The following is a 13,020-nucleotide window of genomic DNA, read 5'->3' as shown; positions in this document are numbered from 1 at the left end:
GTTGGCAGGAGTGTTGTGAGGGAATAGAGTTCTGGGCGAGGCAGCCCCGTGAAGATGGATTCACCAACCACAACATCCGGCCGCTGGTTGATCCCCCGCGAGTTGTTCCTAATTTCTGCACGATGATGCCACTCCTTATCTCGTACCAGTTCCCAAGAGTCTCATATGATATGGCTCGCTGGACAAGGAGCACTAAAGCTGGAGAGACCTTTCAACAACGCTGACTCGCCCTATCGTTCCACCTCGACTAAGCAACTAATCCAAGTTGGACAAAGCGGACGGGCTGTTGACCGCTAGACGCAAATTCTTTCACGCTGTGTACAAAGACCACCTCTTCTATTTCTGTGTCTCTCCTCCCTCAGTTAGGTTGAATTGGAGGCAAAATGCGATTGAATTTCAGTCAACCCCCGACACCGGCGTTGAGTCGGCAGAACACCACGTTCCTTAACAATGCGCATCACTATCGCGCAGGGACCCATCCGCATCTCCTGACGAGTCGGAGCAAGCCCCGAAGGTAAACAAAAATTAATCGCTCACAAATTTGCACCTTACTATACCATTATGCTGAATACGCGCCATATCAGATGGCCTCTGGTGTTCCGATTCATCAAAGGCGCTATCCACGCGGCCATTCTGCTGCCCGTCTTCCTGCACGCCGCGTTCACAGCCTTTGTGGTCTATCTCGATATCTACGTCTTTGATACGGTTGGACTACCGAGCAGTATTGTAGGTCCCACTCACATGCATGTTATCGCGCTTTCAGATCTGATTATGCAACCGTAGATCCCATCTTTGTCTATAGTCGTGGGTTTGATGCTCGTTTTCCGCAACCAAACCTCTTACAACCGGTTCTGGGATGGGCGTAATGGAATGAACACAATCTATACGTGCATTCGCAACCTAGTCAGGACCATTGTCACAAACGGCTACAGCACCGCAGGTCCTCCCACTGCCGCGGAGAAAGAGGACATCGAGCGGACGATACGGATCCTCATGTCGATTCCCTTTGCAGTCAAGAATCACCTTCGTGCTGAATGGGGAGCGGCGTGGGCTCTGGGAAATGATGTAGCCGAGAACGGTGTCGCAGCGTTCAACCCCGATTATGCAAGTCTCCTTCCAGCTGGACTGGTGGGCCACGAGGATGAGGGGCTGGGGTTACCGTTTCAACTAACCTTCTTCGTGGATGGGTTTATCAAGAGGGGAGTGGAGCGCGGCTGGTTCAACGCTCCTGGGGCGAGTCAAATGCAGGCTCAGTTGAATTCATTGATGGATGCCTATGGCAGAATGGAGACCATCAAGCTGACTCCTATTCCGGTTGCGCACTTGTAAGTTCCATCATCTTGAACCACCCCTTTACCTCTCCACGCCAGCTCACAGGTGAAAGGATCCACCAAAGACAAGTTCTCGCTCTCTTTGGCTGTGTCTTACCCTTCGGTATGGTCGACGATATGGGGTGGTGGACCGTTCCGATGGTCAGCCTGGTCATCTTCACCTTGTATGGCATCGAAGGCATCGGCTCGCAATTAGAAGATCCCTTCGGGTACGACCGCAATGACATCAAGATGGATGCTATTGTCGGCGACGCCAAGACCGAAATTGAAGTCGTACTGGCCGAATGGCGCCGACTGATGGCGTCGCTCGAGTCAGGCTCGGCGACCGATAATGGCGATCAACATCTCGACAACGGTCTAGTTGCGGAGGAGGAGGTCAAGGAGCAGAAATTCATGCCGCCCGATATGTTCCTCAAGCATCGCGCGAGACCATCCGGGCGATAAGTAGCTAGCTAGCTAGCTAGCTATTTCTGATTGTGCTGGTTCCCGGAAACTGGGCGTTGTGGAGATCGAGCAGATCTAGCGTCGCTAACAGGGAACTATCACCTTAGACCATCTCGGTTACAAGAGATCGACGCCCTATCAGCCTGTCAAGCACGCGAGTGATTATCTAGGAGGATATTTCTCATCCTTGCGATCGTCAGGGGATATCTCCATCGAAGTAATTCGGATCATTGCTGGACTAATCCGACATCGTCGACATATCAAGTCTATAGTTTCTTTTTTTGTATTTTCCGAAATAGCTCCACTTTCTGTGCATACCCTCAATATTATGAACATGAAATGAACCATACATATAAAAGCCACCACCACGAAACCACAACAAATCCATCATCAATCGATCAATCAATTCCACCTCCAACCACAGAATCTCACCACACCACACCAAAATCTCCAACCCAATCAAATCAAGATCAAAATGAACCTCCTCCCCCTCCTCCTCACCCTCACCACCTTCCTCCTCCCCCTCACAGCAGCCTTCACCTCGACCTTCCAAAACTGCCAAAACCTCAACCGCCTCAACCAAACCGTCCACCGCGTCCACCCACTCCTGGAAAAATTCTCCTCTGTGCACGCCTCCCAATCCCAAACAGCCGTCACCACAACCACCACCACCCTCGCCAACGGAACCACCATCACCGTCACCAACACTACTTCCTCCTCCGCTGCAGTCGAGAGGATTGAAGGCGTTAGGGCTCTGCTTCTCTCCTCCCAGGAGAAGATCTATGGCCGGTTGAGTAACTGCTCGAGTGATGTGGCGCCCCGGGATGTGCTGGTGAAGGGCAGCGTGAAGAGAGATGATGATGATGATGATGATGATGATGACTCTTGCACTTTGACTGATGTTTTGAATCAGTTGGTGGATACCTTGGAGTGTGTGTTGAGCTTTGCGACGGGCTTGTTGGAGACGATTCTGGATGGGGTTTTTGATTTATTGAAGGATGTTATTGAGGGGGTGGAGAAGTTGTTGTAGGGTGTTTTTATGTTTTTGGATAGTAGGGGGGTTAGAGGGAAGTTGGTGGTGGGTGGTTTAGATGTATGATTAATTATAGGAGGAGGAGAAATGATCCTTTGCTGGATCGTGTCGTGTTGCAAGATACCCATTTATAGTACTTCATCTAATTCGTCAAGTATAGCCATCATTCCGCTTAATGAAGCCTGTCACTGCCAGTCTGAGGGGCGGTAAGATCTGCATTTGATTATATACATGATTGTGTCAATCATAATGGCGCTTCTAATGTAAGCACCCCGTCCAATATTGAGTCCGGATTCGCGTACTCAAGCACCTGCGACACAGCGTGCAAGTCACTCCCGTATTGTAGGCTTCTATCCTCTTCGGGTTTGGCCACGATGATCCGATGTCGAAAGACCTTCCTGGCTGCTAGTGCTACGATTGAGGGCGTGAGGAAGTCGATGCCGTGTAATACGGCGAGGAGTCTGCGTTGAAATCAGCGCTTTGCTTTGGCATGCAGGGAATGGATGGGATGATCTCACTTTGAAAATGACTTGAAATAGAGGTTTGACCGTGTGGATATCCCCCCAGCTACTGCGCGACTGAGCCGAAGGAACACAACTATGTCTTGTTGGTACCGGGCTAATTCGGCGCCCATGCTAACCGTGGTGCTTAGTTGTTGTAGTTGTTCGAGGAGCTGGTTGTTATGTTCTTGTTAGTGGGTCTGGTCCGATGACCAAGGTAGAAGGGAGACAAACTGTGCTGTCTACATGAGGATGGCCTTTCTTCGTTTGAGCTTCTGGCTTGTGGATAACGGATGATGCGGACAGCTGGCCATCGGAGAGCCAGTCGTTGCTTTCTTCGAGGTGGACGTAGCCATCTTCTGTGTCGTGAAAATGAGAGATGAACAGGTAGTCGTTCTAAGTGGGGTCAGTTCACTGAGTGATGGAAATATCCCGGTGGCAGATTTACTAGATGAGAGTTTAATGGTGGCATTTCATCGCGCACAATAAGAGGTAGGAACAGAAAATAGGTTGGGACTTTTAAGATTCCTGCCGGTGTGGTGAGTTGTTTCGAGTGCATTAACTGTATGAACCAGTCAATATCACACTCTATCTTCGATGTAATTGTGTTTACCTCGAGAGCTTCGCGCTGGATGTTGTCGTCCACATGGTTGAAGTGCTTGGCTATCACAACATTGACGACTTCCTGCTTGTGCTCGATAGGGGCTGACTTGAGGCGTCCTTTGTGATCCCGCAAGTCATGATATGAGGATATCGTGCCCGCCTTATCTTATTAGCCTAGCAATAAAGTCGAACAAAACAATCGAGTTGACATACAGACTCAGTGGTCATTCGGGAGCGTGAAGGCCGAGCATAACTGCTCCTGTAAAGCCCGGGAGGAAGTAATTCAGCATGAAAGTCTTCTAAAGATGTAGCACTAGAGCAATCAAGAATGCTATAAGAGAGCCCAAATGTATTCGTGCATATCTAGACCAGGGAGGCATTAGTAACATCGTAGACCATATCACGGGATTCTGAATTACCAGGGCGAGCTCCTTTGCGACGTCATGGATAATGGTGTCGGTTGTGTCAATGCGACAGTGTTGGTGTGCCGCAAGACAAAGAAAAAGAGCTACTTCAAGATCAGATAATTCTGGAGCGAGTCTTGAGATTTCCGAGCCATCCTCCATGATAGTACTCTCTCGCAATTGACAGTCATAATGGCAGCTGGGATAGTCCATGAATAATTACCCGCGCGATACATGGTCCGGCCACCTCAGGCACTATATCCCAATGCGGTTAGTGCCGGAGACCCGTCCGCATGTGAGCTCCAGGAGCTTCCCGATAGACAACAACATCCGGCTGGAGGGTCTTATCCCAGCACTATCTCCATCGGATCTGTATCGCTTCCCATCTATACATGACATTGCTCGGTGTCAATGGCGCCGTCAAATCCTCTGGCCAATTGGGAGAGACTAGGAGATAGCTTCTACCGGAAGGTCCCCATATACGATGCCATCTTCGACGATGATGTCGAATTAGAGAACTACATTATTGCTGGCGCTCCCTACGGAGGGGCTATTGGTATGTGCAATGGTTGCAATATTATCAGTTTCTAAACATGCTGATATATTTCCAGCGCTGCACCGCGATGAGAGCAAACCGTACAGGTTCCGTGATGCTCAGACCTCCAAGTCGAGCATTGACATTTACTCATGCTCGGGGAAGCACATCAATCGAATCAATGTCAGTCAGGTATTGACTCCACGTAGGCACGTTCTAACGTTTGTAGTGGGAATACGGCACGATTCGCGGTCTCGGCTGGTCCGACAAGGAAGAACTCCTGGTGATCACGGAAGACGGCACTGTCAGACGCTATTTTGGCCTACACGGCGACTTCACCTCATTTTCCCTGGGAAATGTAACACTCCCTTCCACGTGCTGCTCTGCTGAAACTGACATCCGCTTAGGGAGCTGAAGACTACGGTGTGAGGGCTTGCCGATTCTGGACCTCCGGCTTTGTTGCCCTGCTTTCAAACAACCAACTGGTTGCAGTGTCGAATTACGACGAGCCGCGGCCTAGGCTCCTAGCTCCTTGCCCTGAAGGAGAAGTCTCGTCGTGGTCACTGATACCTCCGGCTTATACGCTGTCTCGCTCAGTTGAAGTCCTGCTTGCCGTTGACAAGACAGTTTACTTGGTCGACCCCACGGAAGCCGAAGACAAAGTCCTCCAAAATGGGCCGTTCAAGCATGCAAGCGTGTCGCCAACCGGAAGATTCGTTGCTCTAATCACCGCTGAGGGCAAGGTATGGGTAGTCAGCAGTGACTTCCAAAGCAAGTACAGCGAATATGACCCAGAATCGCGAGTCACTCCTCGGACAGTCGACTGGTGCGGAGACGATGCCGTTGTCATCGCATGGGAAGACGAGGTACATCTCATCGGGCCTAATGGCGTTGCGGCGAGATATTACTATGACGGCACTGTCCATGTCGTGCCTGAGTTTGACGGTGTGCGTTTGATTACCAACGATACCTGCGAGTTCTTGCACAAAGTTGTTGGTAAGTAATCTCTCGTTTAGTCTAGGAACAAACATCTGATGGTCTGCAAGATGTCACCGAGGCGATCTTCCGGCTCGGATCTACGTCACCCGCCTCAGTCCTCCTGGACTCTATAGACCTTCTGGAGAAGAAGTCGCCCAAAGCCGACGAGAACATCCAACGTATCCGGCCAAGTTTGCCGGAGGCGGTTGACACTTGTGTCAAAGCTGCTGGTCATGAGTTTGACACATATTGGCAGAAGCGCTTGTTAAAGGCAGCCTCGTTCGGAAAGTCTGTTCTGGACTTGTACAACAGCGATGAATTTGTCGAAATGACTGAGAAACTCCGGGTGCTGAAAGCAGTGCGAGACTACCAGATAGGACTGCCGCTTTCCTATGAGCAATACATGCGCCTTACTCCTGAAAGGCTCATTGAGCGGTTGGTAAACAGGCATGAATACCTCCTTGCGATTCGCATCTCTGAATACCTCGAGCTTCCTGCCGATAGGATATACGTTCACTGGGCAAGCCAAAAGGTCAAAGTCTCCACGGTGGACGATGATGCCCTCTGCAAGCTCATCGTCCAGCGACTGGAAGGCAAGCCAGGCATATCCTTTGAGTTGATCGCGCAAACAGCTTACGATGAAGGACGTGCTCACTTGGCGACTCAGCTTCTGAACCACGAACCAAGAGCTGGGAAGCAAGTGCCCTTGCTCTTGGACATGGAAGAAGACGAAATTGCCTTGGATAAGGCCATCGAATGTGGAGACGTTGATCTAGTGAACTACGTTCTGCTGCACCTCAAGACTAAACTACCGCTTGCCAGTTTCTTCAGAACGATAAACACACGCCCTATGGCGTCTGCCCTTGTGGAGACGACTGCCCGGGGACAGGACACTGAGTTGTTGAAGGACCTCTTCTACCAAGATGATCGGCCTATTGATGGCTCCAACGTCCTTCTCTCCGAGGCGTTGGACGCAACGGATCTGCCGCGCAAGACTGAGAAGCTCCAGCTCGCATCACGACTACTGTCAGACTCCAAGGATCCTTCGGTGGTGTTACAGCAGAAACTACTAAACGAAGCATCCCAGTTGCTGAAGGTCCAGGAGACCCTCGACAAGGACCTTGCGGATCGTTCAGAGTTCCTTGGCTTGAGCTTGAATGAGACAATCTACAGACTGATAAGATCAGGCTACGGGAAAAGAGCACAAAAGATACAGAGCGAGTTCAGGATGCCAGAGAAAACTTTCTGGTGGTTGAGATTAAGGGCCTTGGTAGCTAAGCGCGACTGGGGTGAGCTGGAAGAAATCGGGAAAAACAAAAAGTCCCCGATTGGGTGGGAGGTAAGCCTGCCAACAACCCCAGAATATGCGCCCGCATGCTCACGGATAAATAACAGCCATTTTATAACGAGATTTTGGGAGCTGGAAATACAAAGCTCGCTTCGTTATTTGTTCCCAAATGCACCAATTTGCCGGCTGAGGACAAGATGGAAATGTGGGTGAAATGCGGCATGATTGCGAAAGCCGGCGAAGAAGCCTTCAAAGCAAAGAATGTCAACGCCCTTGAGCTCCTCCAGGCGAGGGCTTCAGGACCAGCCGCGGTTGAGATCGAACGGATGATCAACCAGCTTAGACCGCGGAAGTAGATAGCTGGCGCAACCATGGCGGTAATTCCTTGGCAAGATAGACGTCCACGCATCAGGTGATATCATCGTCCACGTCAATGCCTTCGTGTTCCTCCACAACGGGAGCCTGAGTGACAGGGGCCGGCTTCGAACGTTTCGCTGGCTTAGAAGCCGCAGCATCGTCCATCATGGCATCGTCCATGTTATCGTCAGCCTCGTTGAGGGCTTCGAACATTGACTTCGTTTTACGGTTCAGATCCTCCCATTCAGCCTAGACACTCATTTCGTCAGAGAGATTGACCAATCATGATGGAAAGTCTGGCGTCCTTACCCTACGAGCCTTGACAGATTTGGCGCGGCCCTCACTTTTAACGACCTTCTTCTCCAGCTGGTCCATCACGGCCTCTGCCCTTTCAACACCCTTTTGTTGTCTCAAGCGCTGCGCTCTAGTTTTAGCTTTGCCCTTTGACGATTTCTTCGAAACGCCTGCATTAGCGCGTTCCGATAGGATCGAATCCCGCTGTACTGTAGTTTCTTCGGCCCGCGGAAGAGATGTGATTGACTTGTCGACATCGAGACTGGGGGAAGCTGCCCGCCTCGCAGCGCGGGAATGTTTTGACTGGGCTAGACAGGGGCATTATGTTAGCATTGAACGTGCATTTCTGAAGCAATATTCCTGTAAGAATAGCTGTACTCACGCCTAGATTTCGCCATGATTGATGCAGGGGGAATTTAGATTGGTATTTTCCTGCATGCCCGCAGGTGAATAATTTGTTGTGGAGCCGGGCATTATCGATAAAACCTTTCCGGGTGGCGGAAGACACCTGGAGCGCACTCGGCCGCTGCTTATTCTGCGACGCAACACTGGCTGCTCAAGTCGATCCAGTCGTCACTTCGCCAGACGTGGTCGTCGCCCCTTAACTGCTCTGCTAAGTGATGTCAATGTCCTCGTCCCTATGCCGTGGACTTTGCCTCCTTTTCATCAGCCATGAATGCTCGCAGAGAGGGGATTAACTTCCTCACTCCGAATCCCTTCAACGTGCAGCGCAGCAACTATGAAACAGTACTGCAGCAACTGCAGGGCAATCCATCCTTAGTTGCCTCTATATTAGTGACGCTCATCACTCTGTATTTTACCATTAGCTATTGGGGTCCAGCTTCGTTGTCGGTGGCTCGGATAGCCTGGAATATACTTGTTCATCTGACACCATCTCGACTGATTGCCGCCCTGGATTCCCAGACCCGGAAATCCGATACGACCGACGAGAACCCTCTTTCGATGACCTTTGAGGCCAAGAGTGAAGCGATGCAACGGATACTTGGCCTTGACGATACCTCCTTCTCCTCCCTCTTCCCTCGCGCTCCGGCTTTCTCGAGTTTCGGGACCTCCCTCTTGAGCAGCAAGAACAACGTACCGCCAGGGCTTGGAAACTGGGATAATTCGTGCTATCAAAACAGCATCATACAAGGACTGGCATCTCTCCAGTCGTTGGAGAAGTTTCTGGATCAGAATGTTGAGCAGCTAGGAGAGAAAGCCCTTATGTCCACGCATCAAGCTTTGAAGGATATCATAGAGCGACTCAATAGTGCAGACAGCAATGGCCAACGTCTGTGGACCCCGGCGGATCTCAAATCGATGAGCAGCTGGCAGCAGCAGGATGCACAGGAGTACTTCTCGAAGATTGTTGATCAGTTGGATCTGGAAGTCCAGCAGGCGACTCGGCGACACACGCGCAACTTGGGCCTGAAGATGGCAGGACCGCAGGAGCATGTGATTGGGTCTGGTTCATCACAGGAGCTACAAGAAAACAGTGGGGCGGAGTCACGGTCAACTGGAAACCAGGTCTTTCGGAATCCGTTGGAAGGTCTTCTTGCGCAAAGAGTGGGCTGCATCCAGTGTGGTTGGACCGAAGGGCTCTCGCTCATTCCCTTCAACTGCTTGACTGTACCGCTCGGTCCAAAGTTTGAGTACGACATCCGAGAGTGTCTCCATCATTACATGCATCTGGAGCCCATTGAGGGAGTGGAATGCGCAAAGTGCACTTTGTTGCGGGTACAGTCTCAGCTATTGAACCTGCTGAAGCAAATCAGCGATGATGAGGAGACTCCGAGTGCTACTCCGGAATCACCGAAAATATCAGATGCGCTTCGAAGCTCCGCACAGGAACGCTTACAGGCCGTTGAGCAAGCGTTGGGAGAGGAGGACTTTGCAGAGAAGACGCTCTCTCAGAAATGCCATATTCCCGGAAAAAATCGCGTGTCGACGACCAAGTCAAGACAGGCCGTGGTTGCCAGGCCCCCACAGTGCCTAGTTATTCACATCAATCGCAGCATGTTTGACGAAACTACGGGAATGCTCCGGAAGAATTACGCAGCCGTCAAGTTTCCCAATACCCTCAACTTGAATCCATGGTGCTTGGGCGGAGTTTCCAAAAATGGGGAACCAAATCTTGAAGCCTGGGAGACCAATCCCAGCGTATCCATGCTCTCGCATGCAGGAAGAGGCGCAACTGCAGGCGGTCACTATCAGTTGCGTGCTGTGATCACTCATTACGGCCGTCATGAGAATGGCCATTACATATGTTACAGAAAATATCCGACGGACAGTTTTCCGGCCCACGTTCCGGACGCAATTATCGAGGCAGATGGAGACAAGGAGAGAGACGAGCGTTGGTACAGGCTAAGCGACGAAGACGTGCAGATGGTCAGCGAAGCGAGCGTCATGTCTCAGGGCGGCGCCTTCATGCTCTTTTACGAGGCAGTTGACGACTACTCCCCAGAGGCTGCAGAGGACGTGGACTCTGGCTTGGCGGAAGAGGAGGGTTCAGCACCTTCTTCTAGCTGCACGCCATCAGAGACCATGTCTACAACATCTGCTGCCACAGGAGACTCCACATCCGATGTATCGCAAGCGACCAGCGTCTCAACGGCGTTGAATGTTGAACCTCGGTCTGAGAAGTCCCTGCTTATGTCCGACGTTGACTGAACCGTTTCTGTCTCGATTGCCCAACCTTGCTCTGCCCGATTGTGTATATCAGCATTATATGATACCCCGAGTACGACTCTTTAGAAAGCGTTTATCCACATGTTCTTGACTGTTTGCTCTACGTTTTGCTCTGGAATAATCGACGAGACGTTGAACACGGCTTTGTATAACACTGTATGTACTTGATATCTGATTATCGCTTTATAGCTAAAGTACACTATTTTTGACACTCCATAACCGATCCTGTATAATCCCAAGAAGCATGCCGTATGTCCAACACCCTGTCCCAGATAGTAAATAACACCCCAGTAACCAGCATAATCACATACCCAACGCCCGCTGAAGTATCAACCCAACCCATCCCATATCCCCAACTAAGCAAACCAAAAAGACAATCAAAATACCCCGGCCCTAGTCATAACATCATGGAATTGCTCCAACGTAACCCCAGCATGCACCCCAGCCCCACCATTCGCCTCCAATATCATATCCTTCAACAACTCATCACCCAGCTCGTCCTCCTTCAACTCGCGCGCTATCCTCTTCAAATGGTTAAACGTAATCAATCCCCCCGAGCCCCTCGTAAATAACCGATACGCCGCATCCACCTCCGCCGCCATCGCATCATCAGACCTAGATCGTAGTTTCGCCGCCGCGACAGCCAGAAACGGCTCGTACAGCACGTACCCGGTATCCGTGGGGTCGACAGCCGAGATGATGGAGTGGAGTTCTTCGCTGTCGGTGGGGTCAAGGCCGAGGGCTCTATTGTTGCACTGAGTCAGTTATTCTTTCGTCGCAATGTGGATGTCTAGGGAAGGGGAACCGTACACTAAGGCTTTGCGCACATCACCGCGTGGGATCACGCCTTCCTTTTGATCTGCGAATTCCTCGACGGTCTCGGAGAAGAGGTGGAATACTTCTTTGATTTCGTTCTCTTCCGATGCGCTGATGTCGTTCTCTTTGGCGAGTTTAGATTGGCGTGCGCGTTTGGGCGCGGGGCCGCTGCTTGGGGCGCTGCGCTTTTTGGGGGGCTGGTTGTGGTGATGGTGGTTAGCGCATTGGTTGAGGGGGGAGTATGTACATGCGATAAGAGTCATGGTGACTTACCATGGTAGCGATTAGTTGTGTATGCCCTTTGATAGTGTGTAGGCAGTTGTTAAGCTGTCGCAAACTGCGATGATGTCAAGGGAAAGGGTGGTTGGAGATGAGGCGCGGGGGCGGATGAGCCATGGACATTTGGTAGGCTGGTAAGGATCGGGATTTGCCGATTTACATCGCACTGCCGTTGGGAGTCCGGATGGGGATGTCGATGACTCCGAGGAAGATGAGGTGAGAAGAAGATGGGTTGCTTCCATTGTCTTCGATTGCAGTTAATCTCGTGATGGCCGGCGGGCTGCTGACGTAACCCCGCGATGCCTGGACGTTCTTCTTGTTACTTCTTCAGCTGCGTTTGCGCCGACGAGGGTTACATTTCCCAGGCATTTCGGAGTTGCGATTCAGTCCTCCTGGTGCTTTCTCATACTTCGCAGCTTTGCTTTGAAGACCTCTGTCTCAGCAGCCGTCGTCATGGATGTCGAGCTGTATGTCTATGACCTATCCAAGGTGATTTCCATAGCTTCACGTGTACATGTTTAGTCAAGGAGTCATGGGCTAATGCGGAGCAGGGTCTTGCGCGAATGGTGAGACACGCATTGGTTGTGGCAGAGTCGCCTCGTGTGTCTAACTTCGTCTAGTATTCGCTAGCCCTGACGGGCACGCAAATCGATGCCATTTACCACACGTCGCTGGTGCTGAACGGCGTCGAGTATTACTTTGGCCAAGGCATCCAAACGGCCGTCCCCGGCAGTACTCATCATGGACAGCCCATGGAGAAGCTGCATCTTGGCAAGACCGAGCTCCCCATGGATGTAATCGAAGAATACATCCAGTCGCTTGCGGAAATCTACACCCCTGAGGTAAGAGCCCGTATCCCCAGCCCGGTCATCTCTCTAACCCGGCCGTCCAGTCCTACGACCTCTTCCTGCACAACTGCAACAACTTCACGCAGGATCTGGCCATGTTTGCTCTCGGCAAAGGCATCCCTGAGCATATTCAAAACCTACCGCAGACTTTCCTGAGCACCCCTTTTGGGCAAATGATGAAGCCCCAGATCGAAATGGCCCTGCGCGGTGTAACCCAAGGCACTGGCGCTGGCACTGGCACAGTCGGCACTCAAACGCCCTCCACCAGCGCACCAACCGCCCCTGCGCAACCTGCCCCCGTTACTCAAGGTTCTGTGCGCATCGCAAGCAACCTCGCCCAGCTCGAGCACCACCTAGCTGCCGCCGCCGACTCATGCGCCGTCATCTTCTTCACCTCGGCCACCTGTCCGCCCTGCAAAATGGTCTACCCGACGTACGACGAACTCGCCGAGGAAGCAGGCGCCAAAGCCACCCTCATCAAAGTCGACATCAGTACTGCCATGGACGTCAGCATGAAATACAGCGTCCGAGCAACCCCAACCTTCATGACCTTCCTGAAGGGCCAGAAGCTCGATGAATGGTCCGGCGCCAACCCAGCCCAACTACGAGGCAACGTCCGTCT

At 51.6% G+C, this 13,020-nt stretch overlaps 8 protein-coding genes across 8 annotated transcripts; 5 read left to right on the top strand and 3 right to left on the bottom strand.

The window, feature by feature from the left end:
• Positions 1-135: 135 nt before the first annotated feature.
• BO83DRAFT_435672 (bestrophin family protein) lies at positions 136-1,775 on the top strand (the record flags this gene model as incomplete). The annotated part of the gene is made up of 4 exons (XM_025535901.1): positions 136-514; positions 585-726; positions 784-1,325; positions 1,385-1,775. The coding sequence occupies exons 1-4, from the start codon at positions 384-386 to the stop codon at positions 1,773-1,775; spliced, it is 1,206 nt and encodes a 401-aa protein (XP_025389939.1). The 5' UTR covers positions 136-383.
• A 374-nt stretch (positions 1,776-2,149) lies between these two features.
• On the top strand, positions 2,150-2,831 carry BO83DRAFT_220091 (uncharacterized protein). Its single transcript, XM_025526810.1, has one exon. It carries the CDS (start codon positions 2,251-2,253, stop codon positions 2,803-2,805), a length of 555 nt encoding a protein of 184 aa, XP_025389938.1. The 5' UTR covers positions 2,150-2,250; the 3' UTR covers positions 2,806-2,831.
• A 147-nt stretch (positions 2,832-2,978) lies between these two features.
• BO83DRAFT_376588 (uncharacterized protein) lies at positions 2,979-4,500 on the bottom strand. The gene is made up of 7 exons (XM_025530761.1): positions 4,331-4,500; positions 4,125-4,274; positions 3,922-4,071; positions 3,757-3,870; positions 3,543-3,704; positions 3,327-3,481; positions 2,979-3,269 (listed from the first exon to the last, which is right to left on the bottom strand). Exons 1-7 carry the CDS (start codon positions 4,475-4,477, stop codon positions 3,053-3,055), a joined length of 1,095 nt encoding a protein of 364 aa, XP_025389937.1. The 5' UTR covers positions 4,478-4,500; the 3' UTR covers positions 2,979-3,052.
• Positions 4,501-4,655: 155 nt separating this feature from the next.
• vp16 (tethering complex subunit VPS16) lies at positions 4,656-7,498 on the top strand. The gene is made up of 6 exons (XM_025526809.1): positions 4,656-4,871; positions 4,927-5,033; positions 5,080-5,208; positions 5,258-5,846; positions 5,897-7,167; positions 7,224-7,498. The coding sequence occupies exons 1-6, from the start codon at positions 4,727-4,729 to the stop codon at positions 7,470-7,472; spliced, it is 2,490 nt and encodes an 829-aa protein (XP_025389936.1). The 5' UTR covers positions 4,656-4,726; the 3' UTR covers positions 7,473-7,498.
• Positions 7,499-7,524: 26 nt separating this feature from the next.
• BO83DRAFT_435668 (Alb1 domain-containing protein) lies at positions 7,525-8,245 on the bottom strand (the record flags this gene model as incomplete). Its single annotated transcript, XM_025535900.1, has 3 exons — positions 8,150-8,245; positions 7,783-8,075; positions 7,525-7,722 (listed from the first exon to the last, which is right to left on the bottom strand). The coding sequence occupies exons 1-3, from the start codon at positions 8,163-8,165 to the stop codon at positions 7,525-7,527; spliced, it is 507 nt and encodes a 168-aa protein (XP_025389935.1). The 5' UTR covers positions 8,166-8,245.
• An 82-nt stretch (positions 8,246-8,327) lies between these two features.
• Positions 8,328-10,718, top strand: BO83DRAFT_219997 (ubiquitin-specific protease UBP1). Its single transcript, XM_025526808.1, has one exon. It carries the CDS (start codon positions 8,440-8,442, stop codon positions 10,435-10,437), a length of 1,998 nt encoding a protein of 665 aa, XP_025389934.1. The 5' UTR covers positions 8,328-8,439; the 3' UTR covers positions 10,438-10,718.
• BO83DRAFT_376585 (EF-hand superfamily Ca2+-modulated protein) lies at positions 10,587-11,956 on the bottom strand. The gene is made up of 3 exons (XM_025530760.1): positions 11,545-11,956; positions 11,266-11,468; positions 10,587-11,199 (listed from the first exon to the last, which is right to left on the bottom strand). Exons 1-3 carry the CDS (start codon positions 11,545-11,547, stop codon positions 10,833-10,835), a joined length of 573 nt encoding a protein of 190 aa, XP_025389933.1. The 5' UTR covers positions 11,548-11,956; the 3' UTR covers positions 10,587-10,832.
• Positions 11,770-13,020, top strand: BO83DRAFT_219981 (DUF862-domain-containing protein; the record flags this gene model as incomplete). The annotated part of the gene is made up of 4 exons (XM_025526807.1): positions 11,770-12,039; positions 12,102-12,116; positions 12,171-12,392; positions 12,443-13,020. Coding segments are annotated over exons 1-4 (851 nt in total), but the record flags the coding sequence as incomplete, so codon positions are not given.

Source organism: Aspergillus eucalypticola, assembly GCF_003184535.1.
Source record: "Aspergillus eucalypticola CBS 122712 chromosome Unknown BO83scaffold_7, whole genome shotgun sequence".
In the NCBI taxonomy this organism is placed as follows: domain Eukaryota; kingdom Fungi; phylum Ascomycota; class Eurotiomycetes; order Eurotiales; family Aspergillaceae; genus Aspergillus; species Aspergillus eucalypticola.
Note: the sequence above shows the minus strand (reverse complement) of the source record. Positions and strands in the feature narration are given on the sequence as shown.

Bases quoted from the DNA above. Each gene is read 5' to 3' on its own strand.
- vp16 (XM_025526809.1), top strand. From the start codon at position 4,727: ATGGCGCCGTCAAATCCTCTGGCCAATTGGGAGAGACTAGGAGATAGC. The intron at 5,209-5,257 runs GTAACACTCCCT...ACATCCGCTTAG, and splicing joins CCTCATTTTCCCTGGGAAAT to GGAGCTGAAGACTACGGTGT. The intron at 5,847-5,896 runs GTAAGTAATCTC...ATGGTCTGCAAG, and splicing joins GTTCTTGCACAAAGTTGTTG to ATGTCACCGAGGCGATCTTC.
- BO83DRAFT_376588 (XM_025530761.1), bottom strand. From the start codon at position 4,477: ATGGAGGATGGCTCGGAAATCTCAAGACTCGCTCCAGAATTATCTGAT. The intron at 4,275-4,330 runs GTAATTCAGAAT...TCCCTGGTCTAG, and splicing joins TCGCAAAGGAGCTCGCCCTG to ATATGCACGAATACATTTGG. The intron at 4,072-4,124 runs GTATGTCAACTC...TAATAAGATAAG, and splicing joins CCCGAATGACCACTGAGTCT to GCGGGCACGATATCCTCATA.
- BO83DRAFT_220091 (XM_025526810.1), top strand. From the start codon at position 2,251: ATGAACCTCCTCCCCCTCCTCCTCACCCTCACCACCTTCCTCCTCCCC.
- BO83DRAFT_219997 (XM_025526808.1), top strand. From the start codon at position 8,440: ATGAATGCTCGCAGAGAGGGGATTAACTTCCTCACTCCGAATCCCTTC.
- BO83DRAFT_376585 (XM_025530760.1), bottom strand. The intron at 11,200-11,265 runs GTACGGTTCCCC...GTGCAACAATAG, and splicing joins GATGTGCGCAAAGCCTTAGT to AGCCCTCGGCCTTGACCCCA.